Source organism: Protopterus annectens, chromosome 2.part0 (genome assembly GCF_019279795.1).
Source record: "Protopterus annectens isolate FY-2018-M chromosome 2.part0, PAN1.0, whole genome shotgun sequence".
In the NCBI taxonomy this organism is placed as follows: domain Eukaryota; kingdom Metazoa; phylum Chordata; order Ceratodontiformes; family Protopteridae; genus Protopterus; species Protopterus annectens.
The window spans coordinates 319,415,398-319,441,993 of NC_056728.1; the positions used below are offsets into that span (position 1 = coordinate 319,415,398).

General features: G+C 42.8%; 1 protein-coding gene and 1 non-coding gene across 3 annotated transcripts in view; both read left to right on the plus strand.

The window, feature by feature from the left end:
• The window catches only part of SLC12A2 (solute carrier family 12 member 2), a 2,115,502-nt gene that overhangs the window by 587,713 nt on the left and 1,501,193 nt on the right, over positions 1 to 26,596 (plus strand). For both annotated transcript variants that reach the window (XM_044060802.1, XM_044060801.1), the window contains exon 4: positions 23,336 to 23,431. In XM_044060802.1, coding sequence (XP_043916737.1) covers positions 23,336 to 23,431 — 96 coding nt within the window. The remainder of the gene's footprint in view (positions 1 to 23,335; positions 23,432 to 26,596) is intronic.
• On the plus strand, positions 21,423 to 21,550 carry LOC122793862. Its single transcript, XR_006363580.1, has one exon. It is a non-coding gene; the product is annotated as a U6atac minor spliceosomal RNA (small nuclear RNA).

A 26,596-nucleotide genomic window follows, 5' to 3' on the forward strand; every position in this document is an offset into this window, starting at 1 on the left:
CTGCTGTTTTGCAGGGCCTTATAGCTGGTCCAAATGCTGTATAAATCGATCCTCCCAACCATAGCTTTGGGAATCTACCCAAATGTCATGACTGCAACAGTGAAACACGAAGAACATAGTACAGTTGTGTACACTTACCATAAATGTAGAAGATCAAGTGTATTCACTGTTGCAGTCCTGGTTACCCTCCCTCCAGCCCCCTGTTTTTCTCTTACTATACCTCTACTTTCTTTTACTACGCTTAAAAGCCTTTTTGGTGTATTTGGTTTTGGTTGGAGGTATATTTTTGTGTTTTTAATTTTATATATATATATATATATATATATATATATATATATATATATATATATATATATATATATATATATATATATATATATATAATATTTTGCTCTCCATTCGGGGGGCAGCTGACATCTAGGGCAAGAAAAACTGATGTAATGGCGTCGGCTGCATGCTTTATACCCCTGACGATCTGACGTCATGGAAGAAGGGACAGCAACCGACGCAGGACCCAAGATTTTGTTCATCAGGCCGACTGAGGGCAACCTGCCAGCAGATTACCCAAATGTAGTGACTGCAACAGTGAATGCACTAAATTTATGGTAAGTATACACAACTGTACTGTCGCGCTAGTGATATTTCACATGCAAATAGTACAATAGCTACTAGTTGCTCAGTGGTCAGTTCTTCACCATCCCAAGTCCTACCAGATTCTCATCACGGACACTTGCAAAAGAGATCTTTTGTGGTGGATTCATTCCACTCAACTAACTCACAGCAGACCCTTTGTCCCCCCACAGCCACAAGTCATGGTGACAACAGATGCTTCCCAGATAGGGTGGGCGGCATTATCTAGGGAAGACTGTCCACAGCACCTGGTCTGCCAGCGAGGCCAAGTTACACATAGACGTCCTGGAGATGAGGGCAGTGCATCTAGCACTGCAGTCCTTTCAGAATGCTCTCTTTCGAGGAATGGTCAGACATGTCAGTGGTCTGGTATGTAAACAGGGAGGGGGGACCAGATCATACCCCCCCTGTCAGGAAGTGCTCACTGTGTGGCATTGAGCGATCTCATCCAGATGCTTTCTTGTAGCAGTGCACATTGAGGCAAAGTCCAACGTGATAGCAGACAAGTTGAGCAAATCCATCCTCATGCCTCACAAGTGGTCCCTCAACCAGAAAGTGGCACAAGACATCTTCCGCAGGTAGGGCCATCTTTGCTGCAAACTCTTTGCATCCTCCATGAACGACAAATGCAGCAACTACTTTGCCCTAATTCTCCTGGCAGTGTAGTCACTGAGGGATGCTGTAGTACATGATTGGCCTCCTGGTCTACTGTATGCCTTTCCTTCAACTCCCTTGATTCCCAAATTTCTCCAGAAAGCATTCAGGCTGAAGACAATAATCCTCATTGCCTCATTTTGGCCTCAACAAATCTGGTTTCCTTTCTTTTGACCTTTACCTTGGACTCTGGCTCCCACTCCAGATCTACCGTCACATCAGACAAGAATGATTCATCCCAGTCTGTCTGACCTCAACCCTAAAGGATTGGTTTCTCCAATTCCATTGATAGCCAGACATCATATGCTCTACTTCCCAGTCCGCTATATCTTATTAGCCTTCCATAAGCCTGCCACTCAAAAACTTTATAAGAGTAAATGGAAAAGATTTGTATCCTGGTCTAAACAACATGCAGCACTGCACCAATCCACTTTATTCTGGAGTTTTTGGCTCATCTCTTTGATAATGGAGCAGCTGCCTCTACAGTTAAAGCGCAATTAGTGGCAAACTCTGATTTTCACTTTTGGAAGAATAACTTTTCACTCATTAAGAATAACTTTTCAGTCATTTCTCACAAACTGCAAAGCCTTTCTGAAAGGGGCCCTTTTGCTAAGACAACCTTATAAGGACCCCTCCCCGCCATGGGACCTCAACTGAGTTCTATGCTTTATTGTTCAGCCCCCTTTTGAACCGACAGCTACATGTGATAGAAAATTTTTATCTTGGAAAACAGTCTTTCTTGTAGCCATTACGTCTGCTAGAAGGATATCGGAAATTCAGGCGTTACCTTCCCAACCTCCGTACATGATTTTCCATAAAAAGAGTTTACTTGCGCACCAACCACTCCTTTTTACTCAGGTTGTTTGAGTCCAGCATCAAACTATTAACTTAGTCTTCTTTACTAACTTCAGTAACAGAGTTGAATATGTGCTGCATTTGATGATGTCCACAGACAATTATGTTTTTATCTGCACAGGGCAAAAGATTTTAGGAAGGCAAATCAATTATTTATTAGCTTTGTAGGCCCTAGGAAAGCCTTTCAAGTATCCAAAGTTACTCTAGCAAAAATGACTGTCTGATTGCATTGCCTTCATCTACACCAAACAAGGTGTAAATCTTCCTAGACCTGTTCGAACTTACTCAACCAGAGCCATGACCACTTCAGCAGTTTTTCAGGCTAATGCATCTGTGGACAAGATTTGTGCAGTGGCCACAGGGGCTAATCATCATACCTTTATTACTCATTACAAATTGGATTTGGCCTCCAGGGGAAGGGCCTCAGTGGTTCTGAGGAACATCTTTTCATGAGTCCACCCAAGGTAAATGTATCTGGGGACTCTCTCCCATATGTGAGGACAAAATGAAAATTGACAGTCAGATAAAGAAGTTATGTACTTACCATAACGTTCCATCTGTATTGTCGATTTTCATTTCATCTCACATCCCCACGCTCCAAGCCCCCCAGCCTTTGCTGCTGGCAGAGCGGGAAGTTCAGTATTAGTGGATTAGCTATATTTCTCCATAATTCAGAAATGGTAAAATTCTCTATCAATACTCCTTCATAAGATAGCGTTAGGAAACAAGATCTGAGGTAACTGAGGGATGCATTATGGGTAAGGGGAAGTGCCCAACAGCTTTTTGGTTGCCACGAGTTTTTATGGAGGAGTGTGATCCGATGGATCAGATCCAAACCCATATGTGAGGTGAAATGAAAAATCAACAGTACAGATGGAACGTTACGGTAAGTACATAACTTTTTTTTTTTTTTTTTTTTTTTTTTTTTACTGCTGTCAAATTGCAATTTACAGCAATGGAGTGCAACATAGACAACTATTTCCTCAACATCCTTGTGGCAACAGGTGTAACTGTAGGACTGCCATACACATGGTCCTGGGTTCGAATTCAGCATATTCCATATAGTATTACTTTTACTGATGGAGTAATCTATGTATTATAGTATTTATGATGAAATGTATGACTGCAGGTATATTGTGTACTATACCAGCATGGCTTTAACATTTGCAAAAAACACATATACACAACTGCCTATACATACAATTTCTTGCCACTGTTGCATTCTGCTTGCCAGACCTTAGCAATGCGGCTCGCATTTGTTCACTGCTTACCTATGTGCAAATAGGTGCAACTTGCATGGGTGTATACTTTAACCTTTATGCAAAATTGCTGCTCACTGTGCTAAGGAACTGTATGTATGATGCTTTCTTATTGGTGTTTTTTTTTCATTTCCTTTGTATGAGCTAAAGCTACATGTGGAAACATTGCAAACTAAGGGCACGGTCTAACTATGTGATATATTTACAGTACATCCATGTGTTGGCCCCACCAAGTAGTACAACCTTGCGGTCTCAGTATTTCTTAGCACACACACATCAACCGCACTACAAAGTCTGATATATAATGTTGTGTACCCCCTCATGGACATGGCCAGTTGGTGGTGCTCACAACCTTGCTGTGCTAAACTCAAACATCCAGCTATGCTCAGTAAGGGTACTTGTGTTTTGACACAGCTAGGCTTCTACACAACCTAGTACTGTTAGGCTACTGGCATCATATAAACCTATGAATCTGTGTACCTATGCATGCCTCCCAACCTGTTGTCTCCCACATGGCCTGCTGATGTCATCTACTATAAGTTCACCTGCACAGTTGTATAAATCAGACTAGTGCTGTTGGTCTTGTGTAAAGTACCAAGTTTTGTAGTCTGTGTACTTGGGTAGTAGGTTTGTTCTCAGTGCAGTTAAGAGTGTGTGTCTGTCTAGCCAGTAGAGCAAGTGTGTATCCTGCAGTTACCACCCCAGTTGCATAAGTTGAGAGTATTTTGATAATTGCTACCTACAGATCCATTTCAGGCAGGACTACCAACTTCTCTACAGCATGCACTGTTGAGGTCATCCACTATAAGTTGACCTACCTACAGCCATGTAAAAGTCATACTTGTGTCATGGCACTTGTGTAAAGTACTGTGTTCTGTAGTCTGGGCATTTAGGTAAGGGTTTCTCTTCTCACTGCAGTCAACTGTGTGTGTTTGTGAGCTATTACTTGACATTACACAGAACATTTTACACCAGCATGTGGGACACTGTTATTACAATATGCTCAATAGATGTTGCTGATGTCATTGGCTATATCAGATTATTGCATATGCAGTCATTCCACCAGGGCATGGTCAAGCAGATGGTACCAGACAGATTACAGTGACATGTCTTTTAATCTAGCCACATACATCATGGCATGGTTTGTAGGTCCTGTTTATCTTGATGAGAAAGCCTTGGGGTTTGTCCAGCTGCTGCATGTTTCTGGTGAGGTATGTGCAAAACTGAACATTGTACTGTATTACTCTTCTGATGAAATTTGACTACAGTGCAGTCATACCATCCTGAGATCTGAATGTGATGGCGTGGCTTATGATGTGCACCATATGCTTGTACTGGAAAATCATCAGAGAAAAGTTAGTAATGAGACGCAGTGCAGTTTCTGAGTTCACAACCCTAACAAGGGAATACACTCTAAAGTAGTGAAATGATGATGCTATCCATTGTATAACTTGGCAAGGCAAATATAAGTGACTGGTACAGTTATCAGTTCAACAACACAAATGCAGATATACTAAGCACTAATGTAGCTGTGCACCCTGTGCATTAGACATAAAGCTTTTGTATCCCTGAATCCAAAAGAGAGAAGACAGGGATATGCCACAGTTCTCATTTGCACAGTGTGTTGTGTTGCACAGTGTGTTGTGTGGGGGGAAGGATGCCTAGGCTCACACCAAAAGGTCGGTGAGTGTGTGTGAGTAAGAAAGGGAAGCAGGCTGCCTGAACCATTGAACTGTTGTGTGCGTCTGTAGGGGTCCTCCATGTGAAAGTGGTATGTGTGAATCTGCATGAACACAGTCAAGCTTAGTGCTAGCTCTCCATCTTGGAATGTCAGACAGATGTGAGCTGTGCGTGGCAGAGTTGGGCAGTTCATCGTTGTCATCCCCGACCATGAGAACTGGCTCTGCCACGAGTTTCACTGGCACCTCCACCCCCATGGTCAGATTCAGTGCTGTTACCTGAATGTGACTGATGTCTGCTGGATGTGCTTCCTTTACTGGAATGCCCAGGACCACAACCTCATGGCCTGCCACATTTGGATGTGGATGGCACAGTCATTGATTGAACAGTGGAAGTACTGCCACTACTGGAGTGTGATCGGGCACAGTCGCGTTGGCTATCAGCAGATGATGTGGCTGATCTATGCCTACAAGGATGCAGTTTCCCTCCCATCAGGTGTTCCATTACAGACACTGCTCGTTCCAATGTGTCATTCATCTGACCCATTGCATCGGCAACACGGTGGAGGCAATCGCACATCGGTATACTATCAAAAGGTTGAAATTCATTTGGTCTAACATTCACTTGGTTGACACATTTGGTCGACTGATTAATTTTACGTAGTTCATTTGGTCGACAGACAGTGCTGTCGACCTTATGTTGACAACAGGCAAGGATTTATCCTTGTCAGCACTGTTGTGCGATCCTGGAGTTGTAATATATAATTAGCAGAGGGTGTGGGGGGTGCACGGGGGTGCAGCCCCCTTGCAAAAGCACTAGTGTTAGAGGTGTGTGTCGACCAAGTAAATGTAGATATTTTGGCATCGATATGACCTGCCGATGTAATGATTTCGACCAAATGAATGTTGACCAAATTAATTTCAATCTTTTGTTAGTAAACAGTCACACATCAGACTGTGCCACATCTACAATCCTGAGTATTTGTTTGGAGCACCTTTTTGAACATGCCTGCACCTCCATGATGGCCCTAAACATATGTTGACTGACACTGGAAGAGACACCTGCATCAGGTGGAGGAGGGACAGCAGGCCCCCTTTGAGCATCCCAATCAACCCTCCTGCATGGCACCTCACCTACACTTTGGCTATGCTCAGAGTCAATAAGCAGTAAAGCCGCAATAGTTACACTTCCCTGATCAATGTCTTCATTGTACATCTGTCCAATATGTAAAGCTGCAGTAGTTACACTTCCCTGATCAATGTCTTCATTGTACATCTGTCCAATATTTGTGGACTCAGTGGACTGGGTAGGTGCAGGCCTACTGGCAGTGTCTGGGGAAAATGAAGGGAGTGGCTAGATGTCGGCCTGTGTCAGATTCACCCTCTGCACCCCCCACCCCCGACTGTGCCTCAGTTTGACCACCATCCTCAGCGCCTGCTGAGACAATGACATCAGGTGACACGGGGCCCACACTCTACTGTTATGATCACTTGTGATAAAAATGAAGAAACACAGGAATACATTAACAGCTGTACTACTATGGTGCAATATATGCTACGCTAACAGTGCTGTTGGTATTATAGACAGTACAGCAATACACACAACCGGCTTAAAATGACGCATTATGATATTTCTTTAAATTGATCTGCAGTACTGACATAAATTTATTTGGTTTACCATCTGCAGGAGGCACATCTTGCTGGATTCCTGACTGTCCTGAAAGAAGTTAAGCAAGAGGTAAGGGCAACATCATCACATTTAACAGTAAGACGGAGTAATATATGTACTCTTCTATATCTGCATCAACTCTACTTTCCAGAAGAAAGTGGCTGGCAATGACAAACTAAGGTTATAACTGCAAGAATCTTCAATCCTCCCCTCAAAAAAAGACGTGACAAAGTAGCAACATTTATGTCACTTGTTTTACTGTACAACAGTATTCAACTGGTCATGTAACAGTCTACCTGGAAGCTTCTCTTGGGACTCAGGAGTGGCTCCCACATCAAGGACATACTGTGGTCCACTGCTGTGAGCTCTCATGATTGAGGATATTCGCCAGGAACTCCTCATTGAGGGTAAGAGGTGGTTCTGTAGCAGGCCCTTCCTGGTTACCCTTTGGTCTCTGGCAACTGCAGCTGCTCACCTCAGTGCAGTGATAATCATGCCAGTGGCCCTTTGGTACACTTGTTCATAGATAGTTTTGGCTGGCCACAGAATTGATGTCAACAATTTGTTGCCATCGTTGTAGCCTGTGTGCCATATTGGGCTGACCCCTTCCTAGCAGAAATGCCCAATGTTGGCTGAGAGCTTCAACAATGATGTTTTCCACATCACTGAATGGAGGTCTCCAGCTCACTGACATTGTGTGTGTCCTAGAAAACAGCAGAATAGTAGTACACAAGTATCGCATAACTACAAGTAACTTTTCCACATAAAACAATAAAGGTAGCCAGACGGTATTACCCACCAGAAAAAAAAACAAAACATTTTACAGATGTGAAATACTAACAGGCAGGGTGCAAAACAAGGAGAGTAGCAAGAGAAACATATCCTTGTATGTGCCATAGCAGTAACTCAGCTGTGCTCCAACCAAAAGAACAGTCCATTCTAGTTTGTGACATAACAGTAACTGTCTGCTCCCCCACCCATAAAAGATCAGGCCAATGAACCATTTTGATAATAAAACATCTTTGAAATGCTAAAAGTGCTTTCAAAGAACCTGTTCCTGAAACATTTGTACATATTTATCACACATTATTCTATTTTCATGTATTGTCAATCATGTGTACCGCTGAACTGGCTGGACAAACAAGGCCATGCCATCAGTACACTTCTAACTAATGCATACAGATAAGAGTAAAAGCCTTTGCTTCACATTATTCATAAATACAGTGTATATAAAAAGTGTACACACCCATGTTAAATGCCAAGTTTTTGTGATATAAAAAGAGACCACAATAAATCATTTCAAAACTTTTCCCACCTTTAATATGACCTATAACCTGTACAATTCAGTTGAAAAACGAACAAGTCTGTTGAGGGAAAAATATAACAAACGTACAATAAGCTGGTTGCATAATTGTGCACACCCTTAAACTAATACTTTGTTGAAGCACTTTATGATTTTATTACAAAATTCAGTTTTCTTGGGTAGGAGTCTGTCAGCATGGCACATCTTGACTTGGTAATATTTGCCCACTCTTCCTTGCAAAAGCACTCAAATCTGCCGGAGTGCAAGGGCATCTTTTGTGCACAGCCCTCTTCAGGTCACCCCACAGATTTGCGTATTACTCCATTGAGTGCATAAACACTTGCTGCCACAGAGTCAGTTAATTAGCATGTGCACTCAACTCTCCTTGTTAATAAGGAGCAATTAATTATAGGCACTAAACAGCTTATAATTGCAAAGTAGCCTGCTAAGGCAAGGGAAAACAGCTCTTGTACTTTACAAAAAAAAGCACCAAACCAGACTTGTCCAAGGGTCAGCTTCCAGTGATTTCTCCTGTCCACCTGGTGAATCTGGGAATACTGGGGCAATGCAACAATTGTCTCATGTACACAGACAACCCTCTCCTCCTGCCACCCAACACTACACCTGTGAGAGATGCACTTACATAGCCAAACTGGAAGCAAAGCTCTCTCCACCCAAGATTGTGCTAGACAGTCAAGAGGAGAAGGTTAACGACACATAGTCGTCCTAAACCCACACATAGCAAAACTAAATCCACATATGTGGAGGCTCTTAACTGTAACCTGCCCAAGCAACAAGGACCTCCGAAGCTGAAACGCAAACAAATACCAATCACAGTGTCACACAGCTCACAATACCAGTGTGCCATCCAGCAACAGCCCCTAAGGCAAGACAATGTACCTAACACTAGTCATAGGTGACTCTATAGTCAGGCACACTGATGTCCCACTCACCAGGCTGAACAAGGAGAAAATTAGTCAGCTGCCTGTCGGGTGCCAGGATCCGCCACATAACACATGCACTCAAGTCACTCCACAGCAAGTACAAATATGACTCTGTCATTGTCCATGTTGGAGTGAATGACTTGAGACATACCTCCCTGGACTACATGAAGAGACATGAAAGAGCTCTCGGATCATGTGGCCCAGGCAGGTATGACCCTAGCCCTGAGTAGCATCCTGCCTTCGCCCAGAATGATACCACAATGTAAGGACAAAATGATTGACTTCAACAATTGGCTAAGCTTCTGGTGTCATTCAAAGGGTATCCAGTATCTGTCTGCCTGGGATGACATGATTGACAGACTATGATGCTTTGTCAGAGATGGTCTGCACCTGTCGCCCTTGGGATTCAGATTACTGGCTAAGGCTCTTGCCACCCCTATAATGCTTTTTTTAGGCAAAGTTCAAAGGACAAAACCACCACCATAACAGGTACAAGCATGCAAAATCTGAAGGTAATGCTACTCAGTGCCAAAAGTCTAAACCTTAAAATGCACTCTCTCGAGGCACTCCTAAAAATGGAGAACATCAGTATCTGTGCAGTAACTTGAGACCTGGTTCAAGGCTCCAGGGAGCACCCCTGCAATACCAGGCTACAACTCTTACCAAACTTTTTGGCCACCAAACCAGGATCGAAACACTAAAGTTGGAGGTGTGTCCATATTCAGCAAGGATATTCACACCACCAGGCTAGTTGCCCAACACAATGTGTCAGAAATTCTCCAGGTGCAACTTTAACAGTAGGTAAGACTGCAGTCCAAATTGTAGCTTGCTACAGATCCCCCACCATGCCCCAAGGTTCTCACTACACCTTTCTAAACATACTGGAAAATATTAAGATACAACCAAACATCCTAATACTGGGTGACTTCATCTACCCTGCCATTAACTGGGAAAACTACAAGTGTACCAACACCTTTGCCCAACGGTTCTTGGAATTCATAAATTCCAACGCCCTGGATCAACTAATCCATTGTCCCACCAGGGGCTCCAATATCCTAGACCTGGTCATTCCCAACATGGGAAATCGATGCTCCACACCTATAGTCACCCCCTCGTAGGGTCAGGTCAGACCATAAGCTAATCACCCTTAACATCCACCCCCCCCCCCCCCCAGTAAGGAAACTTCCATAAAAAAACTTCTCCAAAGCCAGCTTCATGCTACTCAAATCAGAAGTGACAAACTTCATGATACCCATGCAGACGGGAACTGAAAGTTCAACTGCTGAGTCCTACACTAAGGCACTGTACGAGCACATCCACTCTTGCATGAATCGTGCCATCCCAAGTAGAGCCAAGATGCTCTCCTCCAAAGAAATGAAGACAATCTGGTCATCCCCTGCCATAATCAAACTTTACAACAAAAGGAAGAAACTGCTACAGAAAAGAGGAAAATCCAAGGATGCAAAAAACTCCCTTACAAGCCTCACTAAGAAGCTGAGATCCCTCATAAAATCCTCCAAAACTAGTTACGAAAATAAAATTGCCAAAGATTCCAAAGACCACCACAAGGCATTCTATAACTATGTTAAGAATCTAAATGGCAATGCTCAGATCTGCTCTGAGCTACAACAAAATGTCATTAAATATACTGATCCCAAGGCTATTGCCAGTATCCTGGCAGATCGATTCATTGCCAACTTCACCCCCTAAATGACCCATCTCAATACCGGAAGATTGCCAAATTCCAATAACGTCCACACAAGTAAAAAATGCACTCTCCAAAGCAAAGAATACAGCATCCATGGGACCAGATGACATCCCGGGCTGTGTACTACATGAACTACAGAATGAGCTGGCACCTCACCTAAGTGTCATGTTTAATCATACCCTCACCTCAGGCTTCGTGCCCACTGAGTGGTGCACAGCTACAGTTATCCCACTCCACAAGGGGGGATCCACCTTGGATCCCGGGAAGTACCGCCCCATCAGTCTGACTAGCCTGATCTGCAAGGCCATAGAACGTATTATCATGGAACTTTGACATTGGTAACCTTCAAACACTGGACGACCCCACCCAGTTTGGGTTCGTGAAGGGCCAATCTTATCTCCTGAACCTGATTGACTTCTTCAAATCAGTCTCCAGAGCCTTGGATGAGGGTAAGGCGGTCCACACAGCCTATCTGGACCTCGCCAAGGCCTTTCACACCATCCCCCACTCTGGAATCATAAATGAACTTACTAAGCTGGGCATTAATCCCTACGTCACTCGATGGGTTGCCAACTGGCTTACTGACTGAACCCACACTGTAAAAGTAGCCGACTCAAGCCCAGCTCCAGACAAGTGGAGAATCTCAGGGTTCAGTCCTGGGACCACTCTTGTTTGGCATCTACTTTTCTGAAGTACAGGCCAATACTAAGGGACTCTGGCTAACGAAGTTCACAGATGACTGCAAACTGGGAGCCATTATTGAATCTCCAAATGATATGGATACTGTACAAAAAGGCCTTACAGAAACAGATGCCTGATGCCAGAGCCATGGTCTCAAGCTCAATACCAAGAAATGTATAGTTATCCCCTCTGGAAAAAAACATGTACCTGTGAATTACCACATAGGTGGCAGTACACTAAACACCGAAAGTGCGATAAGAGACTTGGGGACACAGGTGGAAAGTGGTCTCACCTTCGATAACCACATCGCCACAACAGTCAGGAAATCCTATGTGGCACACCTCATCACTAAGGGCTTTTCATCCAGAAAAAAGGAGGTCATTGTCACACTGTACTCATCCCTCTTTAGACCCATTAATAGAATACAACGCCCCATTTGGTATGTACCTCTCAAGACACCTGCAACAACTTGAAAGGCCGCAGAAATACCTCACTAAAAGAATCATGGGCCTAAAGCAGATATGCTGACCGCCTTAAACTCCAGCTATACTGTCGCATATAGTCTACTCAGAGGCAATCTCTGCTTAACATACAAGGCCATGTCAAACCCAGAGCTGTTGGCATGCTACACTTAAAGAAGTCCCAATCCCTCAGAACCACATGCTCCAGGGATCTAAACTTTGTCATCACAGTAAACAAAACATGCTGGAGGGATAGCTTCCTGACCAAGAGACTCCCCAGACTCTGGAATAGACTGCCCATAACTTGTCAAGCAGAGCGCCTCTTTGGCCCTCTTCAAAAGGAACCTTGACGATTCGATGGGAGAAAGAAAATTCACCCCGGGGATCACGTCAGTCGCCCTGCTAGACAGGGGTCCAGGAAGTAAATAGTGTGGGAAGAAATAGCCAGGGAATTGTTATGGCTAGGCTTGTATGGCCCTAGGGCCGATAGCCTAGTACCAACCTATGAACCTATGTGCATTTTAGAGATTCCATACCAGCTATCACACTTTATAATTTGGAGTTGCATGTGAAAGTATTTGAAACTGTCACATACACCTGGATTCGAACCCAGTACCATCTGACCCCAACAATAATGGATCAATGCATTAACAGATGGTGCTACAGACCCAGTGGAGTAGCAGGTATATTTTACAGACTGAGTAGCAAATTTCAGACTTGACTGCTGTTGCATATACACTTACTACTTAACTGACTCTGGCTGCAGGTATTCACTTAATATGCAGTAATACTTTCCTTTTTGAGGTGAGATGGTGCTGGTTCCAAATACAGTTGTAGTTAATACATTTAACTGCTTTTATATTAGCATTGCTTAACACACCATTGCATACTAATGTTTTATAAAACTAAATGGGTATCATGCAATAATGTTTTATAAAACATTACTCTGGGTTGCATAATGATGCTTCATACAAAAGTAATGGGGAAGATATGACATTGGTGATATGGGATGCAAGCATGGGGGAGTATAAAGGGAAGTCCTTGCTAAACTGTGATATTTACTATTGGTTGTATAAAATACATCTGCTACTGAAGTGAGTCTATGGCAGCAAGTGTTAATGGATTGTTGGAGACTGATTTGAATGATGTTACTTGGTTTGAATGCAGGTGTACATAGTAATTTTGCAAGCGTGTATAATAGTTTTAAATATATTTACTTACATTGCTGCTGTTCACTGTTGCTTCACGTTGGTGAGGGATGTGCACCATTGTGCAATTGTGTTAAAGAAAAGAATGGGTAAGACAGTAAAATGGTGAAATGGGGAGCAAGCAGTGGGGAAAACAAAGAGAAAGGAGGGCAGGAATGTGCAGGAGGGATGTAGGGAAAAAAGCTATCAATTCAACAGTAAAGCATGATGATATATGTAGAATATTAGCTGAATTTGTACTCTCCTACAGAGTGGGTGGCCACGGTGGTGCAGTGGTTAGCATTGCTGCCTCACAGCAAGAGGTTCTCCGGTTCGATCCTTGGCTGGGGTGCCTTCTGTGCGGAGTCTGCATGTCCTCCCTGTGGTTGCGTGGGTTTCCTCCGGGTGCTCCGGTTTCCTCCCACATCCCAAAGACATGCTGCAGGTGGATTGGACACTCTAAATTGGCCCTAGGTGTGCGTGTGAGTGTGCCTTCTGTGGAAGGTTGGGCGCCGGGCTGGCAACTCGACACTGTAAAACTCCACTGCCATTCAATGTGCGGACAAGGTGATCCACTGTGGCGACCCCTAACCTGGAAAAAGCCGAAAGAAGAAGTACTCTCCTACAGAGTAAGGTGTGACCACAACACAATCATGTTGTATAGCCATTGGACCAAATCAAGGGCATCAAGAAGATGTGTGCGCGAAATGGAAAGGTATGTATGGGATGAATTTTTTTAGGTGCAATTTTTTTTTTCAGAGAGGAATGTTGGGGAAGGGCTGTCTGCATGTCTGGTCAGGTAAGTTGGGTAGGCGAGGAAGCAATGGCCGACTGACAGGACATACGAGACAAGACACTGGGATGGTGAAGGACACATGAGGTGGGTGAACACCATGGTTGGGAAGAGGGTGGGGAAAACAAGGTCCCTTGCACGTCAAGCTGGGTAGCAATGAGAACAGAGTCCTCACCCACTGAACTGTCATCACTATCACCTCACTGCGCTGCTGGCAGCAGTACCTGATGTCTCTGTTTCCTTTAGTATTTTGAACCAGCATGGAGTGCAGGTGCTCCATCTGGCATAGATTTGCACCGACAGTGTGGTACACAATCTTGCCACCTACCCTGGCTGTTCCTCTCTGGTGATGGTTGCCACTGCCATCACTGCACCCGGAGGGAACTACAGGCCTATCCTCCGGGGCAGAACTCCCTGAGGGGTCAGGTAGTGCAGGAACAGCAGAGGGGGTGCTGCCAGGTCATGCACAATGCACCAGACATGCTGGGCAGCAGTGCTGAAGCTGGTGGAGTGGGGGCCGGAGGATCCTGTGGGACAGGCCTTACCCCTCTGTGGGACTATAAGGGGCTGGGGTGAGAGAAAAAAGGGACAGCATTAGTAACTTCATATATGAAATACAAGGCATTTGATACAATTAGACTCTGTTCTGTTACCTTTACTTTTAACACTACAAACTTTTAAGAAATTTCTTTATTACTTTTAAGACTACCCTGTTCATAACAGATGCACACTATAGTACAGATTGCAGCCAGCAATCCTTGATGTGTGCATATATTGCACATATGCGTGTTCCTGTTGTACTGATTACAGTTTACAGCAGGCCATTTGTGCCACTGGTGTAGAGATCTGAAGCTACATTGCAATAATGAAAACCTAACAGTATTGTATATTTGGGATGTGTGGTTTTTGAACCCACAACTGCTGACTACTCCCTAGTATTGTGCTGTTTTGTCCTACAGACTACTGCATGTATATTTTCTTTTTACAGTTTAGAGATGCAAGCTCACTGTTTGAAAATATGGAACTGTTGCTTCATGCTACAGACTAAGGCAATGCATGCATGTTCTTCATGTTTCACTGTTGCAGTCCTAACATATGGGTTATCCGGCTCCCAGTAGCCCTCAGTCGCCCCAATACCAGAGTCCTCGGTATATGACGTCGGCTGCCGTCCGCTGTAAAACTGATGTCAGAATGTCCGGTATAAAGGGAGGCAGCCGACTCCATTTCCTCAGTCTTTCTTGCCGCGGAGCCCGAAGCAGATGTAATTTGCACTAGTGCCAGTCGGCCGTTTACCTTCTTTTTGCTTTCCGACTACCAAGTTGAAGACGCCTTCAGATAAGTACCCCGTTGGGATTCTCTTTTCTTGCTTTAACGAATGTAAGATAAAGTTAATAACTGTCTTGCCTGTGGAAAACAGATTCTGCACCATGATTTTCATTCCTATTGTATAACTTGTTTGGGTGTTGAGCACGACATCCATAACTGCTATCTTTGTACTTCCTTTAACCCGTGTACCATACACCATAGAGCTAAGATTTTGTATAAGCATTTCGGAGTCTGACCTAAGTTTGTCGGTATGACGTCTTCTGGTCTCCCGACTTCGGCTATACCTAGGAAATGCAAAGACAAGAACCACAACAGGCCTAGGGTTAAATCTGCTGACAACGCACCAGTGAAATTGGTAGTCAGCCCAGCGGTAGTCGGTGAGGTGCTTTCACAGCCCCTGCAGTCCACATATTTTCTATTACAGGCCTCTGCTGAGACCTTTACAGAGTCCTCCATGCCGCAGGCTGCTATTTCAGATCCTCCGCCTGTCGCCACCTCAGATGGGTCTGGAGCCGCTATGCAGGCACCAGCTTCTGACGCCTCTTTTCGACATGAGACCAGAACCAGACCGACTACCTTAGTTCAGACTTCTGCAGTTGCTAGGCCTCATGGATCCCTCCCCCCCCCCCCATCCAAGAGGGCTAGGGAATTGTCTCCTGAGGTTTTGTCTCTCAGATTCTGAAGTTTCCAGTATTTCTGATTGTGAAGACGGAAATTCTCAACTTTTTTCTGGCTTTGAGGATTCTGATGCTGAGGACTCTATCCCTTCTGCCTCCCCTCCAGACGATTTTTCTTTGGGGATACTTTGAATACTCTTAGGGAGCACTTTAAATGGGAATGTCAGGATTTTCCTCAGTCTAAGAAAAGAATCAGGGAATTTTTGGATTTGCCACAGCATAAGCCTCTGGCTACATCTCAAATTTTGGAAGTTGTGGATGATGTTTTCATAGAAAATTCTTTAACTCCTAATTCTGTTCCTCCTGCCCCCAGAAAACCTGATAGGTATTATAGGGTTCCTGATTCTCATCAATTCCTTTTTAAAAACCCTACTGCTGATCCTGAGATTATTTCTCAGGGCCCCAGTGGTGTTAAGGCTACTGTTGCTAAAAACCCTGTGCCTTCTGATAAGGAGTCTAGGGCCTTGGACAGGTGGGGTAAAAAAGTCTATACCACTGCAACTCTTGCCATTAGATTTGTGAATTGCCTTTTCACATGCTTAAGTATCAGCAGTATACTTTGGAGGCTATTAAGGCTAAACTTGGGGATATTCCTTCATGTCAGAGAACAAAGATTTACAAGACTTACTGAATTCTGCCACTTTAGTTAATAAGCATTCACTTCATTGTGGTTTTGACACTTTGGAGGCTTCCTGCAGAGCAGCAGCCAATGGTTCCATTATTAGAAGGTATGCTTGGCTCCTGCAGCAGCCTCTTTTTGAACCTGTTAAATCTAAATTGCTGGATGTTCCTTTGCACAAAGACCATCTTTTTGGTAATGAGGCTGAAAAGGTACTGAAGAAGTTGGAGGATAAGGCGAAATCTATTCAAGCTGTAAAGATTTCCTTCAGGTTCAGCCTCCTCTGTTTAGTAGGCATTATCCTTCCAAGAATTGGCCTTTCCCTGCTCCTGGCAAGCAGGGTCACTCTAGGCCTAGGGGTTTCAGATCTTCCAGAGGGCAGGCTTCTGCCCCTCAAAGGGCTAAACAATGGCATTCTTCTGCTAAATCGGGGAGTTCTAAGCCAGCTTCTAAAAGCAAGCATTCTCAATGACTCCTGCCTTCTTGTGCCTACCTCTGCGGGCCCTGGGTTTCCTTTGGGGGGGAAGGTTAGCCAGGTTCGCAGAGGTATGGTCTACCATCACAGATGACAAATGGGTGCTCACTATAGTAAACCAAGGTAACAAGTTTTATTTTCACACCTTCCCTGCTCTACAGGGGGACCCAGACATACCCAGAACTCTCAGGGCAGAGGTAGAAAATCAAATTTCTTCTCTGCTGACTATGGGGGCTATAGAGCCAGTTCCTGCAAATCAGGCAGGCCTAGGTTTTTATTCAAGACTTTTTCTGGTACCCAAAAAAGGGGGTACCTGGTGCGCTACTCTGGATCTGTCTATTTTAAACACTTTTCTGGTTATTCCCAAATTCAAGATGCTCACTCTTCAACAGTTACTACCCATGCTGGGCAAAGATTCATGGCTGGTAACTTTGGATCTCAAGGAGGCTTATCTGCACATCCTAATAAGGGAAGGTTGCAGGCAGTTCCTTCATTTCAGGGCTGAGGAAAAACACTTTCAATTCTCTGCACTGCCCTTTGGCTTATCTACTGCTCCCACAGTTTTTACGAAGTGCCTGGCTCCAGCCATTGCTTTTTGCAGGCAGAGAAACATTCAAATTTATCCTTACCTGGACGACTGTCTCATTCAAGCAAACTCCCCAGAACAACTAGAAAAGGATTTGGACTTTGTGAAGAACATTCTCACCTCTTTGGGTTACACCCTCAATGAAAAGAAGTCAAAGTTGGTTCGTACAAGGGAGATTGTTTTCCTGGGAGCAAATCTGAATACAGCCACCCAGATGGTATTCCTCCCTCAAGAGAAGCAAGAAGATATTTTGACTTACCTTTCGGCTTACTTCATGAACTTGGCAAGCATGGCCCAGCTCTCTGCAAGGCAATTCCTGCAAGCACTGGTGTTCATGGCTTCATGTGTCCTGATGATTCCATATGCAAGGCTGCATATGAGAAAACTTCAATGGTACCTCAAAAAGCTTTGGTGTCAACACACACAGGACTTGATTCTTCCCCTAATTCTCTGTCTACAAATGGAGTTCCTCTGGTGGGCGACAGTTTGTTCTCAGAACAAGGGTCTGCCTTTCTGCCCACCACCTGCCAGCCAGACTCACCACAGATGCCTCAGATTTTGCATGGGGGGCTCATCTGGAAGGCAGGGGCATACAGGGGACTTGGAGCACCCAGCAGATTCATCTACACAAACTTAAAAGAATTGATGGCAGTGCAGCAGGCCTTGCTGGCTTTCAAGAACCTACTCTATCCTGGGAGTCTGCTGATCAGGACAGACAATACCTCAGTCATGTGGTACTTCAACAAGCTGTTGGGGGGGGGGACTCGCTCTTACCCCTTGTGCAGACAAAGCATGAGACTATGGGTCCATAGCAGCTTCCATGGGCATACATCTAATAGCCCAGTATCTTCCAGGGAGACTAAACTCCTTGGCGGATCATTTGAGCAGACATGTTCTGGATCCTCACGAGTGGCAACTGAACAAGGTCATTTTCTATTGCATCACTCAGCATTGGGGCACTCCACAAGTGGATCTTTTCTCCTCTCACATCAGTCCTCTTCTTCCAACCTTCTGCACCAGGGAGTTTCACAACAAAGCTTGGAGGGTGGAAGCGTTGTCCTTCCCATGGACACAACTCTCAATTTATGCATTCCCTTCTCTGCCTCTTCTTCCCAGATTGCTGCTAAAGATAAGGGATGGGAAACCAACGGCTGTTCTTATAGCACCAGATTGGCCTAGGCAGCATTGGTATCCCCTTCTTTGCAGCCTTTCCCAAGCTCAGCCTTGGCATCTTCCCCTGGTACCAGATCTGTTGGTCCAGGAAGGGGGGAAGTTTCTTCATCCTCATCTTCAAACTCTGCATTTAACTTCCTGGCTAATACTTTAAATCTTTCCCAACAGGTAGTTGAAGTTCTTCATGAGGCCAGGAGGCCTAACGCCAGAAAATCCTATGCAGATAAATGGAAGAGATTTTGCTCTTGGATGCTGGCTAAAGGAGAAGACTCTTCTCACCGTTCTCTTTCCTCATTCTTGATTATCTAGCAGGCTTGCTTAATGGTGGACTTTTTCTTCAATCAAAATTCATGCTTCAGCAATTTCTGCTCATTGTTCTTTTGAGCAACCCATTTTTTCTCACCCCTTGAAGCAGTTCCTGAGGGGAGCTAGCAATCTTAGACCTTCCAGAAGAGCTCCTATTCCTGCTTGGGATCTTAATTTTGTCCTGAAAAGCTTACTCTACCTGCCTTTGAACCAGTTGCCTCTGCAGATTTGAAGTTTCTAGCCTGGAAGATTGCTTTTCTTTTGGCTATTACTTCAGCCAGAAAGGTTTCGGAGCTGCAAGCCTCAATGGCAGTAGAACCTTTCATTATTTTTCATTCAGATCTGGTTTGTCTGAGCACTAGTCCCTCCTTTATGCCTAATGTGGTTTCCAGTTTAACCCTTAACCAGTCTATTCACCTGCCTACCTTTTTCAACAATCCCCAGAATAAAGGGGAAAGGATTCTGCACTCTCTTGATGTGCATAGACAGCTGAGATTTTACTTGGGACTAAATCCTTTCGAAAATCTGAACAGTTGGTTAGTTTTGCCCCTGGGGCTCAGGGTAAAGCTATTTTGAAACCAACCATCTCCAAATGGATTGCTCATTGTATTCACTTTTGTTACCTGCAGCATGGGAAGGTTCCCCCTCAGGGTATTAGGACCCATTCTACTAGAGGAGCCTCTACCTCTGCAGCTTTTCTGAGAGGTGTGCCTACTAAGGACATTCTAGAAGCAGCTACTTGGTCTTCTATCCTACTTTCACAAAGCATTACAAATCTACCTTTATTTTCTAAATTCAGGGCTGGTTTTGCAGGGCCTTCTTACCGACCCTTAATCTGTGATCCTTCCTCCACCTTTTGTCTTTTTCTTGGGCTTTGGGAATCAACCCATATGTGAGGACTGCAACAGTGAAACACGAAGAACGTAGTACAGTTGTGTACACTTACCATAAATGTAGATGTTTGAGTGTATTCACTGTTGCAGTCCCAGTTTCCCACCCTCCATTCCCCCTTTTTTCCTAAGGCACAGACTACATATTTTTATTTTTTGTATGACATGTTTCCAGGGTGTTTCCTTCCTGAGTTAGCCTTCTTTTGGGGGCTCCTGACAGTTAAGGCAAGAAAAACTGAGGAAATGGCATCGGCTGCCTCCCTTTATACTGGACGTTCTGACATCAGTTTTACAGCCGACCACAGCCGGCATCCTATATCGAGGACTCTGTTATTCGGGCCGACTGAGGTCTATCAGGAGCCAGATAACCCGTATGTTAGGACTGCAACAGTGAATACACTAACATCTACATTTATAGTAAGTGTACACAACTGTACTTTTTTTTACAGTTGAGATTTGCAAGCTCAATTTGATACAGCTGTATAAAATACCAACTAAGCCCTCTAACTTTTAATGCTACAATAACAGTACTGCTCCGATGCATACATACCACATGCTTCTTGCATACTTTTGAATCGTGTGGCATGGGATTGCACATTTTATGCTTCCTCCATGGCAGCTGTGGGGTAAAAGAGCAGAATACCATTATGTGTACCAGTCTTGACTATATTCAGCTTTTATCTTTTACAGTTGGTCACTGTAATTGTTACTTATGTGTGGGGTGTCTCCTGTACTAAATTCCCCAGTCTATTGAGGGTGTCTTGCTTCCTCCTCTGGAGATCATCAAAATATTTGCGTTGTTCACCAGTGAGGGGGATACCTGTAGCACTGGTCAAAGCCCTGGCAGTACTATTCCAGGCTTCAGATTTCTATTTTGAGTCTGAATAGTCCTGCTGCAGTAACCGGGGCCCATCATTCTTAACTAGGAGTCCAATAAAGATACCCCACCTCTGTGCTCGGAAGTGCACTGCCTCACCAGAAGCACTAGACATGCCTGCTGTAGGTCAAGCCTAATGTACAATGAGCATTTCACACCAGTTGCATTTTGTATCATGATGTTTTCCCACCAATTGCACTTATCGTGCTTACTGAGAGTGCACACTTTTTGGTTCTGCAACATTTGAGAAAGTTGCACATTGCTTAGCATCGTGCAAACGTGGTAGTTGAGAGTGCTCACTGCTGGACAATGTGTTACCTTGATGGTAAGTGATGCTCAACAGTGGCAAACAATGCAATTTCAAGGTCATGTGATATACAGGCATTTGTGCAGATGTGTTACTCAAATGGGAAGGCCATGGTGGGTCCAGATAGCACTAATATACTTGCGTGAACATAGTACACAGTATACCTGCACTCATTGTGATAATAAATGGACAATATGTAAATATAGGTAAATCACTGACACAATATTAGTGTCTCAGCCCTTGTATATAATGGATATATATATATATATATATATATATATATATATATATATATATATATATGTGTGTGTGTGTGTGTGTGTGTGTGTGTTCTGTTCCATTCTATTCTGTTGTATTCTATTTGTGTTGTATGAAAAGAGAGAAGGTTAGCACTCCCCTTGATAAGGATGGAAGAGGTCCTTGTGGCCTTTACAACACATACATGATTAAGGCATTGCCACTTACTTTGTGGCATCTAACCACCATTTTTTCCTGGATGGTGCAGTGATGCAGCGGTAGCATTGTCTCCTCACAGCAAGAGGTTCCTCAGTTTGATTCTTGGCTGGAGTGCCTTCTCTGCTGAGTCTGCATGTCCTCCCTGCGTTTGTGTGGGTTTCCTGCAGGTGCTCCAATTTCCTCCCATGTTACAAAGATACGTGTCTGGAGCATTTCTCCCTGGGCCTCTGCTGAAAATTGGCTTTGTTCCAAGTCACTTTCCCAGTTAACAAATGTTAAATAACTAAATAATAAATATATATGGGCTACACTCTGTCAAGTGTTATAAGTGAGAGTGACTATAATGTAAAGTGGAACAACATTAAAAGTGTATGGAATATGCTGTATTTGAACCCTGGACCATGTGTACGGTGGTCCTACACTTACAGCTGTTGCCACAAGAAGCTTGAGAAAACAGTTGTGTATGTTGCACTTTATTGCTGTAATCCGCAATGTCACAACAGTAAAAGTTTGCACATACTGTTCTAAAACCCCAGACCAGCTGCACTCCAGACCTACACTTAACTGCTGTCACAGGATTAGTGACATGACATTCCCTATCTTAGTATTCATTATAACATTCTTGCTGTTAATCACAGAGCAATGCAGCTTACTGTGTTTGCGCAATGACCAATACTATTAATTGAATGCATCCGGTTTGTTTGTGGCTGTTTGGGTCCTGTCTGCATCCTGGCTGGTCCATTCGTCCAGTTTATGAACCACTGTGCTCTGTGCAAATGTGGAACATCATACAAACATTGGCCCAAAAAAAAAGACAGTTGAAATACTATCTATGGCAGTGCTCCAAACATTTTTATGAAGAAAACCGAAGACAGGGAAAAGCAATTACTGTGCTGTTGTACAGTCCGCTTGTGTCCAGCAATCTTACATGGAAATACTATCCACATCATACCTCCCAACTGTCCAGATTTTTGTATAATATCCAGATTTTTGCCTCGTATTCTTTGTTTGTTCCTTGTAAAATTTGTGGTTTTCTGGAAGATACTGAAGATTGGAGTTGATATGTAATGGTATACATATCAGTTTTGCACTTCATATCCTTCAGGAAATGCAAGCCAACACAAATGCTATTCTAGCTACTTTCCAAGTTTATAAGAACAGTATTGAAAATCTGTGCCTATCTTTGGGCTTTTGTCCCCCCATAATAACATAGAGAAAGTAACACTTTTGTAGAACAGGAAACCGTTTGTGGTTTGAATATTTTATCCTCAAGTGCACAGTTTTTCTGCTTTACTCGGTGTAATAAAATGTGATGTGTTCATGATGCTGCAAGATCCATCTCATAAATTTGTTGTACACTTTGATTTCAAGACCTTGCATCGTCGTCATCACCATCATAATATGGATTTCTGCACTCAGAGTTGTATGTGTTTTTCTGTCTTACTGGAGGTGTCCTCTGAATAGTCAGAGTACATAATGGTCACTAAATGTAGTCCTTCAGCTCTTTACTGTAATTACTAATAATGTGGGTTCTACTTGATTGCTCATTCATTCATATTTAATAGTGATCAAGAAATATCAAGAAGGTTGGTGACTTTGAAACATACATTTAAGAGCATCAGAATCATACCATTGTTTCTCTGCTGGGCATATATAAATCCTGGAATTTTTCTCCAGCTCTAGCCTGTACTTGCATTTCTAAATGTGCCAACTTCTGTAAATGTAGCATCGTCACTTCATAAAGGATGTTTTTTTTATACTGTGATATAATAGATTGCTTGTTTTGGAACAATGCATCATCTTATTTTTTTCTTCTCCAGGACTTGCTGTTGTAATAGTGGGAATGGCTACTGTTGTGACAACCATCACGGGACTGTCCACTTCGGCTATAGCCACAAATGGATTTGTGAGAGGAGGTAATTAACAGAGTGGTAATTGTAATTGGTTATGCACTTGACTGCAAATGGTATGTCGTAATTAAACTTTGTTGCTTTGCATCATTTTGTACTTGAGTCTGCTAAACTTGTGCTGTATTGATACCATGGTCTGTGACAGTTTGCTTTGAAGTCAAGCATGTTTACATTTACAATGCAGAAGGTGATGTCTGCTTCAATCCTGTAACAGTAGAGGTGGGTTAATAGAATTGACTTTGCTACCTGTTGAAATGTAGGCTGGAATTCATAGCCAAGAGCACAATAGCACAACTCACACTGCAGATATCTGCCAGATTGCTCTGTTCTTGCTTGCATGCAACTTCAGTATGCAGTCCATAGTCATGCATGCTCCAGGTGAATACTATGCTAACTTTCCTGAAGGGACATTTTAAGCCTAGCCAATAACACAAGGCTAGAATCAAATCCTGTACTTACGTTTATGAGGTGAAGACCTTACCCATTATCAAAAAATATGTGTATAAATAAAATAGTAGGCAATCCAATGATAGCAGAGGAGTCGATAAAGTAAAATAACACAGAATACAAAGAAAAGCAATTTCGTGTCTACCACAGAGACTTCATCAGATAATCACAATAAGCTTTTTGAGGGTTGATTAGTTAATTGAATGACTAAGGGTATTTAAAGTGGGAAGTGATGTACTGTGATTATTTGATGAATTCTCTGTGGTAGAGACAGAAGTGCTCATCTTTGTATCCTGTGTTTAGTTTTAGTTTATTATATACACATACATACATATATATATATATATATATATATATATATATATATATATATATATATATATATATATCTTTTACTGTTTTTTGTAGCTGCACATTTAGACCTTGCCTATTAAGCCAGACCCAGACACATCTGATTAGTTAAGTGGTTAATAAGGCTATAAATGGCTGAATTGCTTTTTAACAAGTGCACCTTAGCAACCTCTGCACTAGTAAGTAGTGCTTGCACCTAGTAGACCACAAACAAGCATTCAATTCCCACCTCACACATGCACATAACAGTTGACTGTCTGCATGCATACATGGATCTACTTCACGTGACTGAAAACTCAAAATACTGAATTTCATTTGACTTGAGACCGCAATACTCAAATTTCAAAATACTGAAAACTCATTTGACGGAGTCTCATTATACTGAAAGCTTACATTGCTGAATTTCAAAGTACCGAATTTTAAGCCATAGACATGCACAATTACAACACCGATGACTCTTTCCAGAACTTAAAAACTACTTGCCCTCAACACCAAACTAGCTGAGGGTCTGCGCCTCCCACACCCTAAATAAATAAATAAATATATATATATATATATATATATATATATATATATATATATATATATATATATATATATATATATATATATATATATAAAATATGGATCTCGTACTATTGCATGAAATCCTACCTACCCAAAACAACCAAACACACTTTAGCGAAAGTACTTTTCAAAAAAAAAGCACTTTCACTAAACCCCCAACATTTCTGAAGGAGCACTCTATACAGAATTTTTAAATTCTGTGATCTCGTTATACTCCCAAAAATGTGCTCCCATTTGCTTTTCTTTCCTGTCCCACCTCTAGCATTTGCTGTCTAGCTGAGGAAAAATTCACTGAAATCAATTTGCGGTATAAAAAGACCTGTACATATACTTCCAAGCAAAAATTCTAAACCTTCTGGACTTAGTTGCAGACTTGGTAGTCATACAAATATGTAGCTAGTATCTTTTAGTATCAGTACTTTTGTTGAGTCGCGAGTGAAAAATTCCAAACACTTGTTACCAGTGTAGTAAAATTAAAAATAATAATAATAATGGAATCCTAGATTAACTTCAGTAGTAAAAATTATTAGAAAATGTTTTTATAATAAAGACAAAAGCAATTAATTTTTACTTTAAAGTCCAGCTGTTATTCTGTTCTGTTTTTGTTGCTTTTGAGTTTTGTTGAAGAATTACTTGTGAATTTCTTCACTTTTGAAATCTCCAGACCTCAGTGACAGGACTTTTCATACCTTCTAAAAAGCCACACTAACAACCTAGAGATATTGAAGGACAGTGCCTAACCAAACAGCCAGACTGTCCTAGCTGGAGTCCACTTATACAAGTTTTATTAAAAAGAAAAAAGCCCTTCATAAAGTGTGCCCTTGCTTAACCAAGTCTCCTGAATCTCTACCCTTGCAAAACCAAAACTGAAGTTATAACACCTTTAGAGACAAGTTGTTATGTGACTGCCCAATTTCCCCAACTTACCCATGACATGTATTCTCTAAAAGTATTTCACTTGGGTATTAGAAGCACTAGTATCAAGAAAAAACGTGCACGGAAGCAACTGCACGGCTCAATAGGGAATCCAACAAAACAAAAAGCAGGAGCCAGCAGAACTTGACCCAATAAAATACTTTTTTTGTAATTGTTACAATAAAAGTATTTTATCGGGTCAAGTTCTGCTGGCTCCTGCTTTTTGTTTTGTTGGATTAGAAGCACTGCCATAAGGCTTTCCCAGACAATGCAGCAACTAGGATGGATCTAACAGTTGATTGTGTCCTTTGGAACAGTGTTAATACTGATTAGCAGTATAAACAAAATAATCACTGCACTGAATTCATCTCTAGAAATGGATGCAGTTTCCCCAGCTGTTTATGCCACTTTTTAAGAGGATGGCACATTTACTAGATGTTTAACAGTTTCTCAGTTTTCCCTGTTAATGGACCCCCCCCCCCCCTTTGAGAACAGCCTGGGCATTCTCATCCGCTCTTGAATCAGTGGACCATTTGTTAGAACTTCTGATATCATTCTCCATGAAATCAGCAAACTTTTGTCTCAATCGTAGCTTCAGCTGGCTGACAAATTTAGTGGCTTGTAGTTCAAATCCAGAGACCCCTCCCACTAATTGTGCATGGCAATTTTGTTAATCTGCTTTCCTCACTGCTGTTGGCAAGGCAGCAGCCCTAGGATTTGCTGGTGGATAAGTGCCAACCACCATTCGGCTATAGTTCTTTGCCAGTGCCTCACCTTTTCTGATCTCCTCAGGTGTACAAGATAAGTTGTTCGAAACTCTTTTTGTGCAGAGGCATTCTTTGAGCACTCAGATTTGAGTTTCCCATCTCTCTGTAATCAACCAAATCATGT